Genomic DNA, 14,614 nt, shown 5'->3' with positions numbered 1-14,614 from the left:
TGAATGTGATTTTTTTGGCATCGCTGTAACGTGATTGAGTGTAATTTTTATAAGACAATTACATATAATTTTATTGGTGCGCGCGTTGATGTCTTTTACGAGAAGGATTAGTGCTTGCGTAAATACTTATTTTCTCATATATACGACTTAATTATTGCATAGCGTTGAATTATGTATAGGCCTGGTGATATTTATTAATATACTAAGTATAACTTGACAAAATCGATTAATACAATCGATTAATTAATACCCAAGAAACTTTCAAATATATTAGCAGTAATTTTCCGGTTACATTATGTAAGGCGCAATTTGCGTCGCAATCTCAAGGCAATTACCATATAATGACATTACATTTTGATTTAACATCTCCTTTGTGTACATTCATAAATCATATGTTGAGCTCGATCCAAACGTTAACATAAATTGGACACAGTTAAGCACAGACTTGACAACACAATATAAAGAGAATAATGTAATGTGGAGGGAATTCCGGTTTATTATTATTATTTATTAGGTAGATATACGAATTGTCTTGTTTTTTGTTCCAACATTGTTAGTTTAAAATACTGAATAAGATAATAAATCAAAAAAGTAAGTGAAATTATAGTAGTGTACATTTACTTTCCATTTTAAATTTCTGATAAATACAGGGATATGTAATTACTCAATCTATAAATGACATAACGTTAATAACTCATTTATATAATTAATAAGTTGAGTATGTGATTTTATTTATTATGTAGAGTTTGGTACGCAGTACGCAGTACGCAGTTAAAATTAACAAGAAATTTATAGTTATTTAAGCAGTTTTAAATTAGATTATTGCAAACAATTTTAAACTAAAAATGTTTAATATTAAGTGGGTTATAATAGTTTTATAGTGTAGGATGGAAGACTAACAATTAATTCATTACAAAATTTAAGTATAATAAATTTAAATACACGCAGAAATAACAAGTTTTACTCAAAAACAACATCAACCTAAACTCCTTATAAGTTTTTATTTAAAATCGTGACGTCTTTTATAACTTTTGTATCCTATTCATAAACAATAAAAATTGTTTCAAGAAAAACCTTGCGCAATTTAATGTAATTGCAGTAAGTTGATAAATCTTATACATATTATAAAGAACTCGTTTTACTATGAACGAAGTTTTTTTTAGTATCATAGGTAACCTTGAAAAAATACTGTACGTAATGTACCTAAACATGTCAGTACTCAGTACATAATAATCATTGCCGAGCTTTTTGACATAGGTATATATAAAAATCGTGAATGGAACAAATAAACATGCCCATACGCTAAAGAAATCTCATTGATACGTATTTCTTTATGCTTTAATAAAAACACATTACAAAAAGGTGAGATAAGTGTCGAAACGGCAGCCAGACGGCGTGGCGTCAACCACTCTCGCCGTGCCACAATTCACAATGCCAAATTCGAAATCGATAACAATTTATCATATCGCTATCAAATAAACTTTATTCGTTTAAACACCCTTATCACAATTATGTCTTCTATATGACCTCACAAAAATAGAAAAACATAAATATATTCCATTTCCGTTCTCTACGCCCCTGTCGAGAATTATACAGTGTTGACATACATTCAATAGGCGGGTATGCTATGGGATATTTACGAATGCGTTCATATTGATGTCTGCATTTTTATGCAGTTCAATGCATAATTCATGAATGTCTTGTAGGTCCGACAGCCGCCTGGGGGCCTGACACCGTTACCGACACACTCATTGTCTTCTGATTGCCGGCTTCCGAGAACATTCGACTTCTCGGTTGTACCGTTTACCGAACGCATCAGGATTCCTTATTACATTCATTATACACTGGTTTTGGTGAAAATACGTGAGTCGTATACGCAACAGCTTCTCCGTGAGCCGACACGGCTGCAAGCTAGTGAGATAAAAATAAAAGAATACATAACGTTGTCCAATAAACACTTCATCGATAGATAAACAAATATGGGATACTTGTTAATTTGATATTACATAAGTAGGACGTCTGTTTTTCTTCAACTGTTTCTATTCTAGCTCACGCATAGTTGAATGTTTACGTGAAAACATCGTTCAGCGTTAGATGCATTTTGAATACTCTTAAATAGATTCCACGAAGAAAACAGTATAATACAAAGCAAACAAATAGCACTACTTGATCAATTATGTGTGGTTAACCGCGTTGAAACTTCACTCGTTACTATCGACAGACGCATGAGAGGTGCGGCGAGTATTTGGAAATAATCACTTCACCTCGAATAATATTTTGCTTATAATTACGTATAGCGGAATGGTTATAGGCTTTTGTTAAAATTTTTGAATGCTCAATTTGTTGTTAAAACATCCTTGGCCTTAATGTCGGCGGTTTTGATGTCGGCACATTTGGCAGTGCGGTCAGAGCCGTTACCGATACAAAAAAATATTGTACAAGTGAATTCCTGCAGTTTTTTTAAGAATTCCACTTATAGTATTTTTTGTGATAATTTGTTTAATGCTTAATAAAAATTACATGACTTAAACCGGAGTGGGACATTATTTTTCGCTCGTTTTACAACTTAAATTGGTAATTTTTTATCGGTCGTCCAGTTTAAGTTTGTTAAGTTGTAACTAATATTTAATAACGTTATGGATATGGAGTCTACGACCATGACCCTATTCAATATTAGCACATACGTTACATGTTATTTTATTGTCACGCATTGGCAATAAGTCTGTCAGTAGAGATAAAACATGAGTACGAGTACGAGATTATCGTTTATATTGTTGACTTTATCAATTTGTTGTTTTTATTCTGTACAACTAGGCCACAATTTATTTAAATAACTTTACGTATGTAAAATATTGATGAAAGAATTTCATAATTGATAAGTGGGATATGAGATTTATGATTGTACGTCAAATGGGCGATATTTATTTCCGATAACGGCGGTGGGCCACCTGCAGCCACATGGCGACGATCACGCCAGAATCTCGAAAGTGTTCTATTTCGGCGCGTGTTACTCACTGCCACTCTATTTACACAGCAAACAGACGCCTGCTCCTGCCATTGACCTTGTCTCGACTTGAGATTGCAAAAAATTATTGCGATTATCAATAATATATTTGCGTTAGTCGATTTTATTTCGTAAACTGTATTCGATCGTGCACAAGTGGATATACAGTTTTAAAGTATAACGATTGAAATATTGCTTCAAGTTATATCGTCTGGATGGAATTATTTTTCCACTAGCCATAAAAGTAATTTGTAATGAAAAGTAAAGCGATAATTTCGTACCTACAAGGAGAGTCGTGCTGGCTGCATATGTCTTGCCTGGTGACTAGAATAGCCACGTCGTGATGGTGGGGATTATTGTCATCGTTGGTATTCTGCTGCTTTTGCCAGCGACAGAACGAACTTAAGGTGGAATCTGCGTTCGTTGTCACTTCCAAATCGGGAGCCGCTTGTAATTCTTCAATGACAATTATTTTAACCACTACTACTTTAATGTAGTTGCCGATTGTTGGGTCCATATAAAGAGATGATACCTGTGCAAAAGATTTAATTTTTAAATTTATTTGAGTAAGTATAAGTACTTATTTTATTCATGGTGATATGTATAATTGAGAAAGGCGGCATTAAAATAAACGATATTAGTATCATGGTCAAAACATATTTTAGATATTGCGTTTGATAATACTTTGAATAATTATTATGAGGATATTATAAAGTATAAACATAGGTAACAAATTGTTAATTGTATTATATTTTCCTGCATTGCAAAGTGTATTCTTAATGTGAATGGATTTTGAATAAAAAATGAATTTGAATGTACCTATTGTAATATGTTACATAATATTATGCATTTTTGAGACAATATTATAACTTCTACCTGACATTTTATAAGAAGGAAAAGATAAATAATAAGATAAGATACGAACCATATTCATGATAGTAAGGAGATAAATCTCCAAATTGCCTTGACTGTGAAAATCTGTCATAGACTTGTCGGCGACAAGCAGGACCTCAACGTGGCGCGGCTTGCTCACGGAGCGGGTGGACCGTCTCGTGGTCTCTATATCCCATCGGCCATTGGAGTGATGGGATCGATGATACTTCTACAAACATACAAATTCACTTAAAATTAACCAGATTTTTAAAGCTTTGATTAAAAATTACATTCAATTCGTTAGTTTGTCCAATATGACAAAATTATGTATGAATTCAAATAAAGATTTTATTTATTTATTTTTTATTTATTCGATCCTATCTATTCCCGTTAATGTAGGATGTAACTATAGACGAATGATTTGGTTTCCTAGTCAAGAAACAAACATACCTTGTTATATCGAGATTTTTGGTATTCTTCGATCTGTTTATTTTTTAAGTTCTTAATTTTCCATTGATAAGGAGGTTGTTTCGTGGCACAATTTTTCGACCTTCTTCGTCTTCGTCGTCGCGTCTGTATTCTTCGAGGTCTATGTTCAAATTTATTTTTGTTGAAAGTTCTGTTTCTAGAAAATTCAATAGAGTTACTATTTTCAAGTGATATGCTTCTTGAAGCTGATTGAACTCGTCTCTGTTCAGCTCTTACTGCTTGTTGTCTTCTGAAAGCTACAGGATCTCGTCGCAGTGCTTCTAATCGCCTCCTTTTCTCTTCTAAATAAGCCCGTCGTCGAGGATCCATAGCATCTTTATGGCTTCGCCTTGAGTCAGTATATTTCATACTTTTTTGGTTTTCGTTTCGATGTGGTTTAATATTGAGATTATCATTATGATTTGGATGAGATTTTTTAATTTCTCTTTTCTTTCTATGAAATGCTTCAAGTTTATCTACCGCTGACCTCCTAAATATAATATGTGGCCGTCCTTGAGAACTATCGGTGGGTATTTGATTAGACGGCTCGATCCAATATTCTCCATGTTCAGTCCGTAAGTGACCTGCCTGAGAAAGAATATTTGTTTTGTTAATTTATTTTTAAAATAAAAGAAGAACGTGATTGTCAGTTTTATTTGAGTTTTTTATTTTCCAAATTCCAATAATACATAATTAATATTTCCATTAAATAAATAAATACAATTAGCAGGTGACTTTATTTTCAATTTGGGTAATAAAATCGTGTAATTTAATATAGCTACCTAATATCTGAGCGCTTACAAATTTAGCACTTCATGTAACACATTTGCGTCATTGAAAATTGCAGAAGTCACTTCAACATGAATCGACTGTTAGTAGGTCAACAATCTTACACCTATTATTTACAAGCAAACGCTTGTAACAGATAAATTGATTGATAAGAACGTAGATAGGCATAGTGGCAAACTTATTAGATACTATTTTATCAATATGAAAATTTATGAACTCTGCTAGATTGTTATACTAAATTTATGTTTGATAAGTTGTGAAGTGACAGTATTCATTTATTATTTAACTAGCGGTCCGCCCCGGCTTCGCCCGTGGTACATATTTACGTTTTCTCTACATAAAAACCATCCTCGTACTTCAAGGAATATAATAAAAAAAGAATTATCGAAATTGGTTCAGCCGTTCACACGTCATGCCGTGACAACGCGAAACGGGTTTCATTTTTATATATATGTATATTGTATATGTATATGTATAAATTACGAGATTTTTTACATTATGTATTTGTAGAAATTCTTCAGTACCATTATTGCCATATTGGTTGGCATAATGTTAATACTTAATATTTATTTTACTTGTCCACGAGTAGGTACTGTACTTCATTTTATAATTCAGAAGGAGTTTTATTCAGCGCTTTAAAAATATAATATCTAAAAGCGCCGTTTCGATGGTTTAGTTTCCCTATTTGCGAGCGTAATTATATATTCAAATAATCTACGTGTAGGATCGTAGTTATGTTATTACTGAGTTGAGCGACCGGCCAGCCTGTATGTCGCCGGCCTTGTGAATTGGAAGGCCGTCTGCGAAAGTCTCATTCAATAGGACTTTTAAAGCTACCGTACATTCAAATTAAAATAGCACTTAATACACATTCAATTAATAGTAAGTGGCGAAGTTTGTTCACAATAATATTTATGTAACACAAACGGCAATAGGCTCTCAAGTATTGTTACGAGAATTGTTTTATAATTTATATTGCTCTGCTTGTTATTTTTCAAGTAGGTACGAGTATGAGAGAAGACATGATGATAGATAAATTTTTCGCAGTTGTGAATTATAATACCTATATTAAGTGCCCCATATTTTATATCTATCTTTAGATTTTGTTCAAATAAGTTCTGCTAAACCATGCTTTGCTTGTATCTTAAGTAAGCTTAATTCGCATTCGACTGTATAGAAAACCGACCGGTGAGGAATGGCGGCTTTTTTGTAAAAACTCTATTTGGTAAAAAACATTCATCTTGGCCCATATATGGCGTATGGTTGAATATGTTACCTAACATTAAAAGTTATTAATAAAAATATGTAACCAGTTGAAGAAGAACGAAAGTTGATTAATGAGGACTGACATGCCTCTGAGCAGCGACCTCGAGTCAACCAAGTGTAAATTATATTTAATTACATCGTGTCTAAACTTTTTGTTTAACCAACTCACTTTAAACCGGTTGGTTCTATTTTGTAGGATAATTTAACTACAGACACTATAATTTCGCACAGCGCAAAATGCAAATTGGCGATGCTGTTGCCTTGATATTGCTTCTCGAGTCACATGTTTATTTTGAGATATTAAAAAGTTAATTTATTTGAATTTCTAAAGGTTTATAAAGAAATTCTCGATTATAAATCGATCGTTAGTGTTTTCATTTTGACATTATGTCGTAACTTTAAGTAGTGGTTATCGCGACGGCGGATCATTTGAACAGGTTTACCGACACTGAATAAAATTAAAGAGAACGTTACACTCATGCGTGTAAGCAATTTGTTTATTTTGTACAGCTAAATAAATTTGAATTATTTAATACTGAAAAACATACTTAATTTTCACATTTCTGAATAGTCGATTGGGGAAATAAAGTAAGTATTTAGTTTTATTTTACTCTACTGAAGCATTTTTAATTGTTGTAATATCTACCATGGGACCTTACAGACTACTGGACAAATAACATATTAATTATTTATGTATAAATAACACACTGTAAAAAAATAAATCGCACTGCGATAACGAGCCTGACGGAATTACAAATGCTACTTGTTCACTTCAGGAACTTATTAAAGAATACACGCATGAAATAAGACGTTATAATATGTCATCGAAATTTCATTCCTTATTTTTAACTTTATAAAAGTTGTTTTACTGCGTCAAAAATATAAAATTGTTATTTTACTTCTATATTCTTTTATATTATTTTTAACACCCTTGTTTGTATAAATTAAACGAACGAGCGTTTTAATTTTATTGAATGTTCATACTGGATACACAAAATGTTATAGCATTCTTTTAATTGTTAAAAAAAAGAAACAGTGGCAGTAAACGTCTTCCCGTTCGATTATAATGACGGGGAATGTTGAACATCGATTCGGGGATAAAGTCAAACCGTTGTTGTAGTTTATCATCATTATATAATGTGTAAGGAGGTGGGCATTAAAGATAAGACTTACAAGTCCATCGCAGGCGGAGATAGCGATCTTGGAGGAAGGTTGTCCCCTGACGGTGCCGGTGTAATGGCATGAGGTAGCGGCTTCCTGCGGTCGGGACCGCGTGCGTTGGTCCGCTCTTTGTCTCTCCACGATCATCGCTGGTGTGATAAATGATACTGAAGGCCTGGGGACAAATATATGATTATTAACTTTATTGTTAAAAAAATATTTTTAATATGATATAATTAAATACTAAGAACATTTTTGACAAAAGCTGCTATGTGTTAAGTGTATTATTAAAGGAAAAATTAATTTATCAATTCATGCTTTTTTATATAAATATTACTTAAATAAATAAGCATGTATCCCAATCCTTAAATTTAATATCAACAATCCTATACCTACTTTAGAACCTTATATGTACCTGTATAATATAATTAATATACCTATAGCAACGTAACTCGAGCAATGTTACTTATGACTCAGTGATTTAAGACCTGCTCCTACCTGTGAATGGGTGGCAGTGCGATTTTCACTTTTTATTTTTATTTGAAGCAAACCTTTAGTGAAATAACTATAAATGGATTCAAGAATTTAAGTCGGTGAGCAATGGTTTAAGTTATACGAGGGAATTCAATAAATCAGGATTATAATAGCTTTCGAGAGGATCTATGTATATACCTAATTTTTAGATGTTGTTTGTTCATTAATAGAGTTAATTAAAAACACATAATATATCCTGCTATTTACAAGAAAATTTAAATAATTGTGACATAAACAAAACTAGTTTTCAATCTACGAAGAGATGTAAAAATATATTTTTAGATCGGAACTATCATAAAACATAGTTACGAGAGTTTGGCATTATAATCAACGTGGTTTTTTATGAAGCAATAAAATTTTAATAACATGGAATCGGTTCGACGTACACTATAATATAGGTCAATATAGAAAACTACTAAACTCTACTGATGTCTTAAGCTGAAAAGGCTAATCCATTAGAAAGTTCATATAAATCAATATAATATTTTAAGCAGAACATGTTAGTTTTATTATTATTTAATATACCAAGCATTTTTATTATTTGATTATACGGCTATTTGATTAATTACAGTTTCGTTTAGATTAAATCGCTCAATTTATTACTGATTTTCCTTTTGTTAATTTAATTCGTTGAACCGGTCTTTAATATCGCATTGTTTGAATAGTTGTAATTGGTACTGTCATATTATCTGATATAATTAGAAATAATATAGTTACAGAATACCTAGTTCATCGTTTTCACTAGAGATATTGTAATAAATAGATTCGTTAAGTACCTACCTAGACATATAAATACTCAAGGCTAAACCGCGTTGTAAAATAACGATATATTCCTTTTGTATTCCAACTTCATAAATAAAGATTGGGTTTTAATTTCAGTACAGAACAGGAAACCTCGTCGAACTTTGAAAAATGATGTCTGTAAGCAATAAATTGCGGTTTAAGTTTAACGCATATCGTCCACAGAATCTGCTCACTACAGACGGCCACAAAAAGTAGATTTAGAGTTAGCACACGGTCAAGATTTATGGAGTTAGCAATGCCATGACCAAACACTCGGAGTTTAATTCATTAATTCCGAAAAAGGTGAACAGATCGCTGTGAATAAATATTAAGAACGTTTATTTCATTCTTCACTACGTTGATTAAAAAATGTTTGCGGAAATGGCATGCAAATTTTTATTAATTATGTAGATAAATTGATGTGCGAAGAGTCGTTCTCGTGCCATTTTATATTTGTAAAATGTTTTGTTCTTTTTCAAGAACAGTGTTTAAAAAGTTAACAACTACGAATGAGTTTTTACAATTGCAGTTCTTTGTGCAACGTTGAATAATAACGTTTCTTAGGGAACAACCTTGAGCAAGGTAAGCTGTCGATCGATGGGCAAACAGATCGAATGTCGACTAAATACACAGATAAAGCATATTACAGCAATTAGCAGAAGCAAATATGGTTACCCCAGATACATATAGATATACGTGGCCATTAAACTGCTACCAGATCAGCGTCAATAAGTCTAGCATATACCTTTCTGGTTAAAAAACAGTTATAGTGATGCAATTTTTGCTTATGGCAAACGTCCAGCATTTTTAGCACTGCATCCTATTTCGAGACTTCTTAAGTGGCTTTGTTGTGGGGTTCCAAAAAATATTATTATTTTTATGAGTACTAACTCTTTTTATTTCTGCCCAGTCTGTTTAATGTACATTCTACATGCATGTCTTAGTATAGGTATAACATATAAGGCTTACATATAGGTGCCTGTATAAAGATGTTTTATTGATTTTATATCTTTATTTATATTTAGTTTGCCAGCAAAATAAATTTTATTTATTTTATTTTATTTTTACATACATAGATTCCTTACAGCTATTTGTATTACAATATTTATAATTAACTTTAACAAAACAATACGCCAATAAAAAGGAATACCAATAATAAGACAATAATTAATGTGACAGTAGTTTAAGTAGTTTTTAGTAAATTTGCCTAGAATATGATGAATTTACTGATATTAAACGAATGTAGACCTTAGAAAGAAGTAGATCTCTATGATACTTACTGATTTTTTTTAGTATTATTTCAAAATCTTATGAATGTATTACGTAATGTAAATTTACAGATGTAGATTTATTGAGATGCTTTAGATGAAGTGTGTCTTTTTATCTATGCGGGCCAATACCAGTTTGTTCTGGAAACCGATTTCATAGTATTAAAATAAAGTACGTAGAGCATGCGGTTTGAGCACCTAGGCCGCGAATCCCTTATTTTATTGATCTTTTATGGGGTCTTTGCTCAGTAAGTCCTGAGCGGTTATATTCATTGTAACCCCTTTCCTGTGACTATATTTCACACTACTTAACAATACAAGCACGAAGTTTAAACATTTAAAAAATGTATCGCACAAATGAATACTTTTATTACTCTAATATAATTTTTTACGATGTTTCTTGTGGGAAATTCCAGCAAAATAATATTTATTATAAAAGAGTCATCAAATGAGTCAAATTCTCAGAACAATTATTATAAAGTGTAAATTTAAATAATTTTGATTTGACGATTTGTATTGTAAAATTGCCCCTTTATTAAAAGAGTATCTAAATATGATTATTTTGTTAATTTTTATTTAATGTTTAACATAAATTATTTCATATTATTCTTTTACTGTTTACCATGTAATGTAACTCTAAGGCATGTAGATAATAATATTTAAAAATCCACCCATATTCAGTTTTTTTTTGTTGTACTCTAAGAGTTATAATCAAATGAATTCTTTACTTTTAATGAGAAATATTCAATTATGTCCAAAAATACAGGGTGCTAATATTAGCATAATGTTATGGATATGAATTGTTATGTAAATTATTTTGAGCCTAACGACTTGGCACAAATAACCCGTCTGGCAGCGTCGGGCCAGTGTTACCAATGTGAAAATTTATTATCAATGGCGCCAATTTAACAACCATTAGCTTTACCCTACCATTATATCCATGCACTCATATCTCCGACTCTTTGGTCTGTTATCTTAACTGAAAATCGTAATTATATATCTCAGTGTAATCGATGCCATCTTCATAATTCAAATTTAGGACCAAACCTTCTTTCATTGAAAAAAGTTCTACAAGAACGCTCATTCCTTTGATTTATATGCAGATATTTTGTTTTATTCAACACACGATCTTTCACGATGGCCTTATTACATAATTTTGGTGCCTTCATCAGTCATTGTAATGCAATAATTACCGTTTAAATATGCATGAAATGTATTCGAAATCATGCGACGACTTTCAAATTGTCAAGTTTTTGTCCCATGTCATAAAAATGCATGAGCATTACATTTGTGTTGTCTCTTCTCGATCAGATATGTAGTTAGTGAGGCCAAAGGTGCAACGTGTTTTCTTTTTAAATCAAAACTTTCAATGCAAGATTTAAATAGGGAATATGATTAATGATCCTAAAAAATCAGTCTTACAGTGAGCTTTTAGAAAACAAATGTAACCATATAATTATATCCGACTTTACAGATTTAATTTGTTTGTTTTATTCGTAATGCATAATGATAACATTTTGAAATGCGTATAAAATGCAATGTGTAGGTTCTTGGTAGCGGTGCGTGTTGGTCACTTGAGTTGTGAACGAGTGATAGCGCGATTTCCAAGAACCGATTGCAGGCGAAAATGCGTCGCTTCCGCGGTACATCTTTGATCTCTTGCAATCGCAATATAAGTCAATGAATCGGATACAATCTAATTCGTCCTTATCTCTGAGCCTTGACACCTCGTACCATGTAATTGAGGTCAACAATTATATAAATTATTGATCATACTTAAGACATTGTGGAATTCCTTTGATATAGATGGCCATATTACACGCAAGTGACCCCTTACTCCTTATTTGAGCGTAACAAGGTTTCAAGAAAATAGAAAAATTTATTGCTATATAGTTTTGCTTTATAGGTAAGTATCATGGAAGGGTTATTTTTTAAATTCATCATTTTGTTGAACAATATGTAATTAAGGGATGCATTTTATCTTTTGTATAAAATGTAAATAAAGAAAACATGACACATTTAGCCCATAAATCATCATCTAACCCGCGAAACTTCGAGATTATTAATTTGTTAAAATGTTATAGCAGTTATATTGATGGATGTCTTTTCTTGGTATTTTAATTAAGACAAATTATACCATTTCAAAGATTCTTCGGGACATTTAAACGCGAAATTAAAATAAAATAAAGTAGAGTTCGTGGCATTCACTGAAATTCGGGGAATCTACAAACGCTATGCTAATTTTAGGTCACTGGCTGTCCGGTTCTTAGGCTAGATAATGTCGATTTTATCTTCGTTTATTGCATTATTTGCAGCAGGAATGCTGTTCGGGCCCAGATTAGGAATTCATTATATCTATAAGGTTAGATAACACGTTTAATGTCGTATTGCGGAAATTGTGTAACTCCAATAGTGTTATAAGGAAATAGGTTCTAGTAGATTTGCAGTTTGATGGAACGTACCATTTTAGTCAGTAGTGACATTGAACTATTCTTCAATCGAAACCTTTAGATTTTTTCTTTATTTTTTTACGATACTTGACATTGAGTAGATTTTATTTTCAAGCAAAATTATCGACGACCTCTAACTCCAACTAAGAATCGTGACTTATTTAATATATATAAAGATTTAGTTTTGTTGATACAATTAACAGAACTATAAATTTAAATTAATGCACTTCAGTTTAAATATCTTTTAACTGGAGTTATTTTCTATTACACTAAAGCAAATATATATTTCGAATTTATTGCATCCACCGGATGGAGATAGGCGAGGCGAGTAAATTTTCACTAATAGAAATGTTACACGAAAATAGCGCCGATTTATAGTTATGCTTTAGTAAGATTCGCATGCATAACTAGCTCAGTTTATTAGGCGTGGGGCCAACAACTTGTAAGAAATTAATAATCCAAACATGAAAACAATGTATAAAATTTGCAGTTGTAATCAAAGAACATCAATGTATCTTAAATAATATATTAATACATCTGAAATTAATATTTCATTATAAAAAATGCAAAAGCATGTAAGCATGTGTGTATGTATCGGTAGATGTACAGCGAGTGGAAGTTAGCAATTGAGATATATAAATATGATAAACACTCCTCCCTATTAAAAAAATATGTAGCCTAAAATTTAGATATAGATTGCTTTTTAATTGCGCGATAAATGGCTCCTTCTAGGCCCCAAAGTCGTAGACTGAATAAAAAAGATTTATTGGTATGCCTGAAACCTCTGTTTAGTGTTAAATGATGAATTCGTCTCAAGGTTTCCATCTGTAGTCTTTTTAGTGGTGTTGACAGACACTGGATTAATGTTTCCTCGGTTTGGTAAATAATCGTTACATATATACGAACAGACTTTTTTACAATTCCGAATTTACAGACTTAGACATTATGATCTTCTTATTACATTATATCTTTATAAATAATTAACATCATATTTTTTATAGTAAGCTCGTTGAATAAATTAAATGAAAAGACTTAATAATAGGCTTTCATTATTGCACAATTTTATTGTTCGCCTATCGAACTAAATACCAGTTTACGTTTATATTGGGCAATTGAAATCTGGTGTTTGTTTGGTAGTAATAGTAATATCGATAGAGCATTAATAATACTTGTCCCAACTTCGCAAATAGATAAGATAATATTTTACTATAGAATGTTAGTAGGAATGATTTATTTGGCCTCTTTTGTTTATATCATAAACAAGTAATTTAATACGTTAAAGTATTAATCAGTCGAAACGAAAACAATAATGTCGTAGATCGTTTGATAAAGCCGAGCGTGATTTATTATTCCTATTAAAGTTTTTTAGAAGATACTATTCGTTAACCTTAGTGGGCGTGCGATCAATCGAAAATGATAAACATGAAATAACGATCCTTATGAGCCACAAAAAAATTACAAAATGAAAAAAGATGCAATTATTCTATTTTTATAAACCGGATGAACACAGTCATTATGATTATTATATGGTGATGTTATATCTTATACAAATATAAAGTAGAAATTATCTTGCGTAAATGAGATAGTGACAAGTTCAAATAATCTAGAAGGTCGATCGTTGAGAGGTTGACTGTGTCAGATTGAGGCACAATCTGTCAATGGCATGACTCAGTTCACAGACGGCATATCCAAAATATAAATACAATAATTTAAGTGCACCAGAGTGCTTTATACTTTATAATATAATCCATAAAATTTTATCAAATTTATTCTTTATCGTTCAAATAATAATCTGTGAATTACCTTATATCATTAACATCCGCATTAAAGAGATTAAACCTACAGAAAAATGCATCTGGTATTGCATTAAAATAACACTAAATTAACCTACGATTATACACATCAAGTAATTAGATCCACGAGTCCTACAAGTTTCGTTTATTAAATATTGTTTTTTACAAGAGACCATATTTACCTAAAGCAAACTCCTTATCAAACATTTGTGTTTCTATTTTAAA

The 14,614-nt window shown here is 31.5% G+C and overlaps 1 protein-coding gene across 1 annotated transcript in view; it reads right to left on the bottom strand.

The window, feature by feature from the left end:
• AdamTS-B (ADAM metallopeptidase with thrombospondin type 1 motif B) overlaps positions 1-14,614 on the bottom strand; it is a 47,670-nt gene that overhangs the window by 10,813 nt on the left and 22,243 nt on the right. Inside the window, exons 4-7 of the mRNA XM_089707693.1 lie at positions 7,574-7,736; positions 4,328-4,933; positions 3,930-4,106; positions 3,286-3,536 (exon numbers count right to left, since the gene is read on the bottom strand). Coding sequence (XP_089563819.1) covers positions 3,286-3,536; positions 3,930-4,106; positions 4,328-4,933; positions 7,574-7,736 — 1,197 coding nt within the window. The remainder of the gene's footprint in view (positions 1-3,285; positions 3,537-3,929; positions 4,107-4,327; positions 4,934-7,573; positions 7,737-14,614) is intronic.

Source organism: Colias philodice, chromosome 19 (assembly GCF_061535455.1).
Source record: "Colias philodice isolate Cphi_HAF_F1 chromosome 19, ilColPhil1 Martin Lab GWU primary, whole genome shotgun sequence".
Taxonomy (NCBI): Eukaryota; Metazoa; Arthropoda; class Insecta; order Lepidoptera; family Pieridae; genus Colias; species Colias philodice.
The sequence above is the reverse complement of the archived record's forward strand: the minus strand, read 5'-3'. Positions and strand labels throughout refer to the sequence as shown.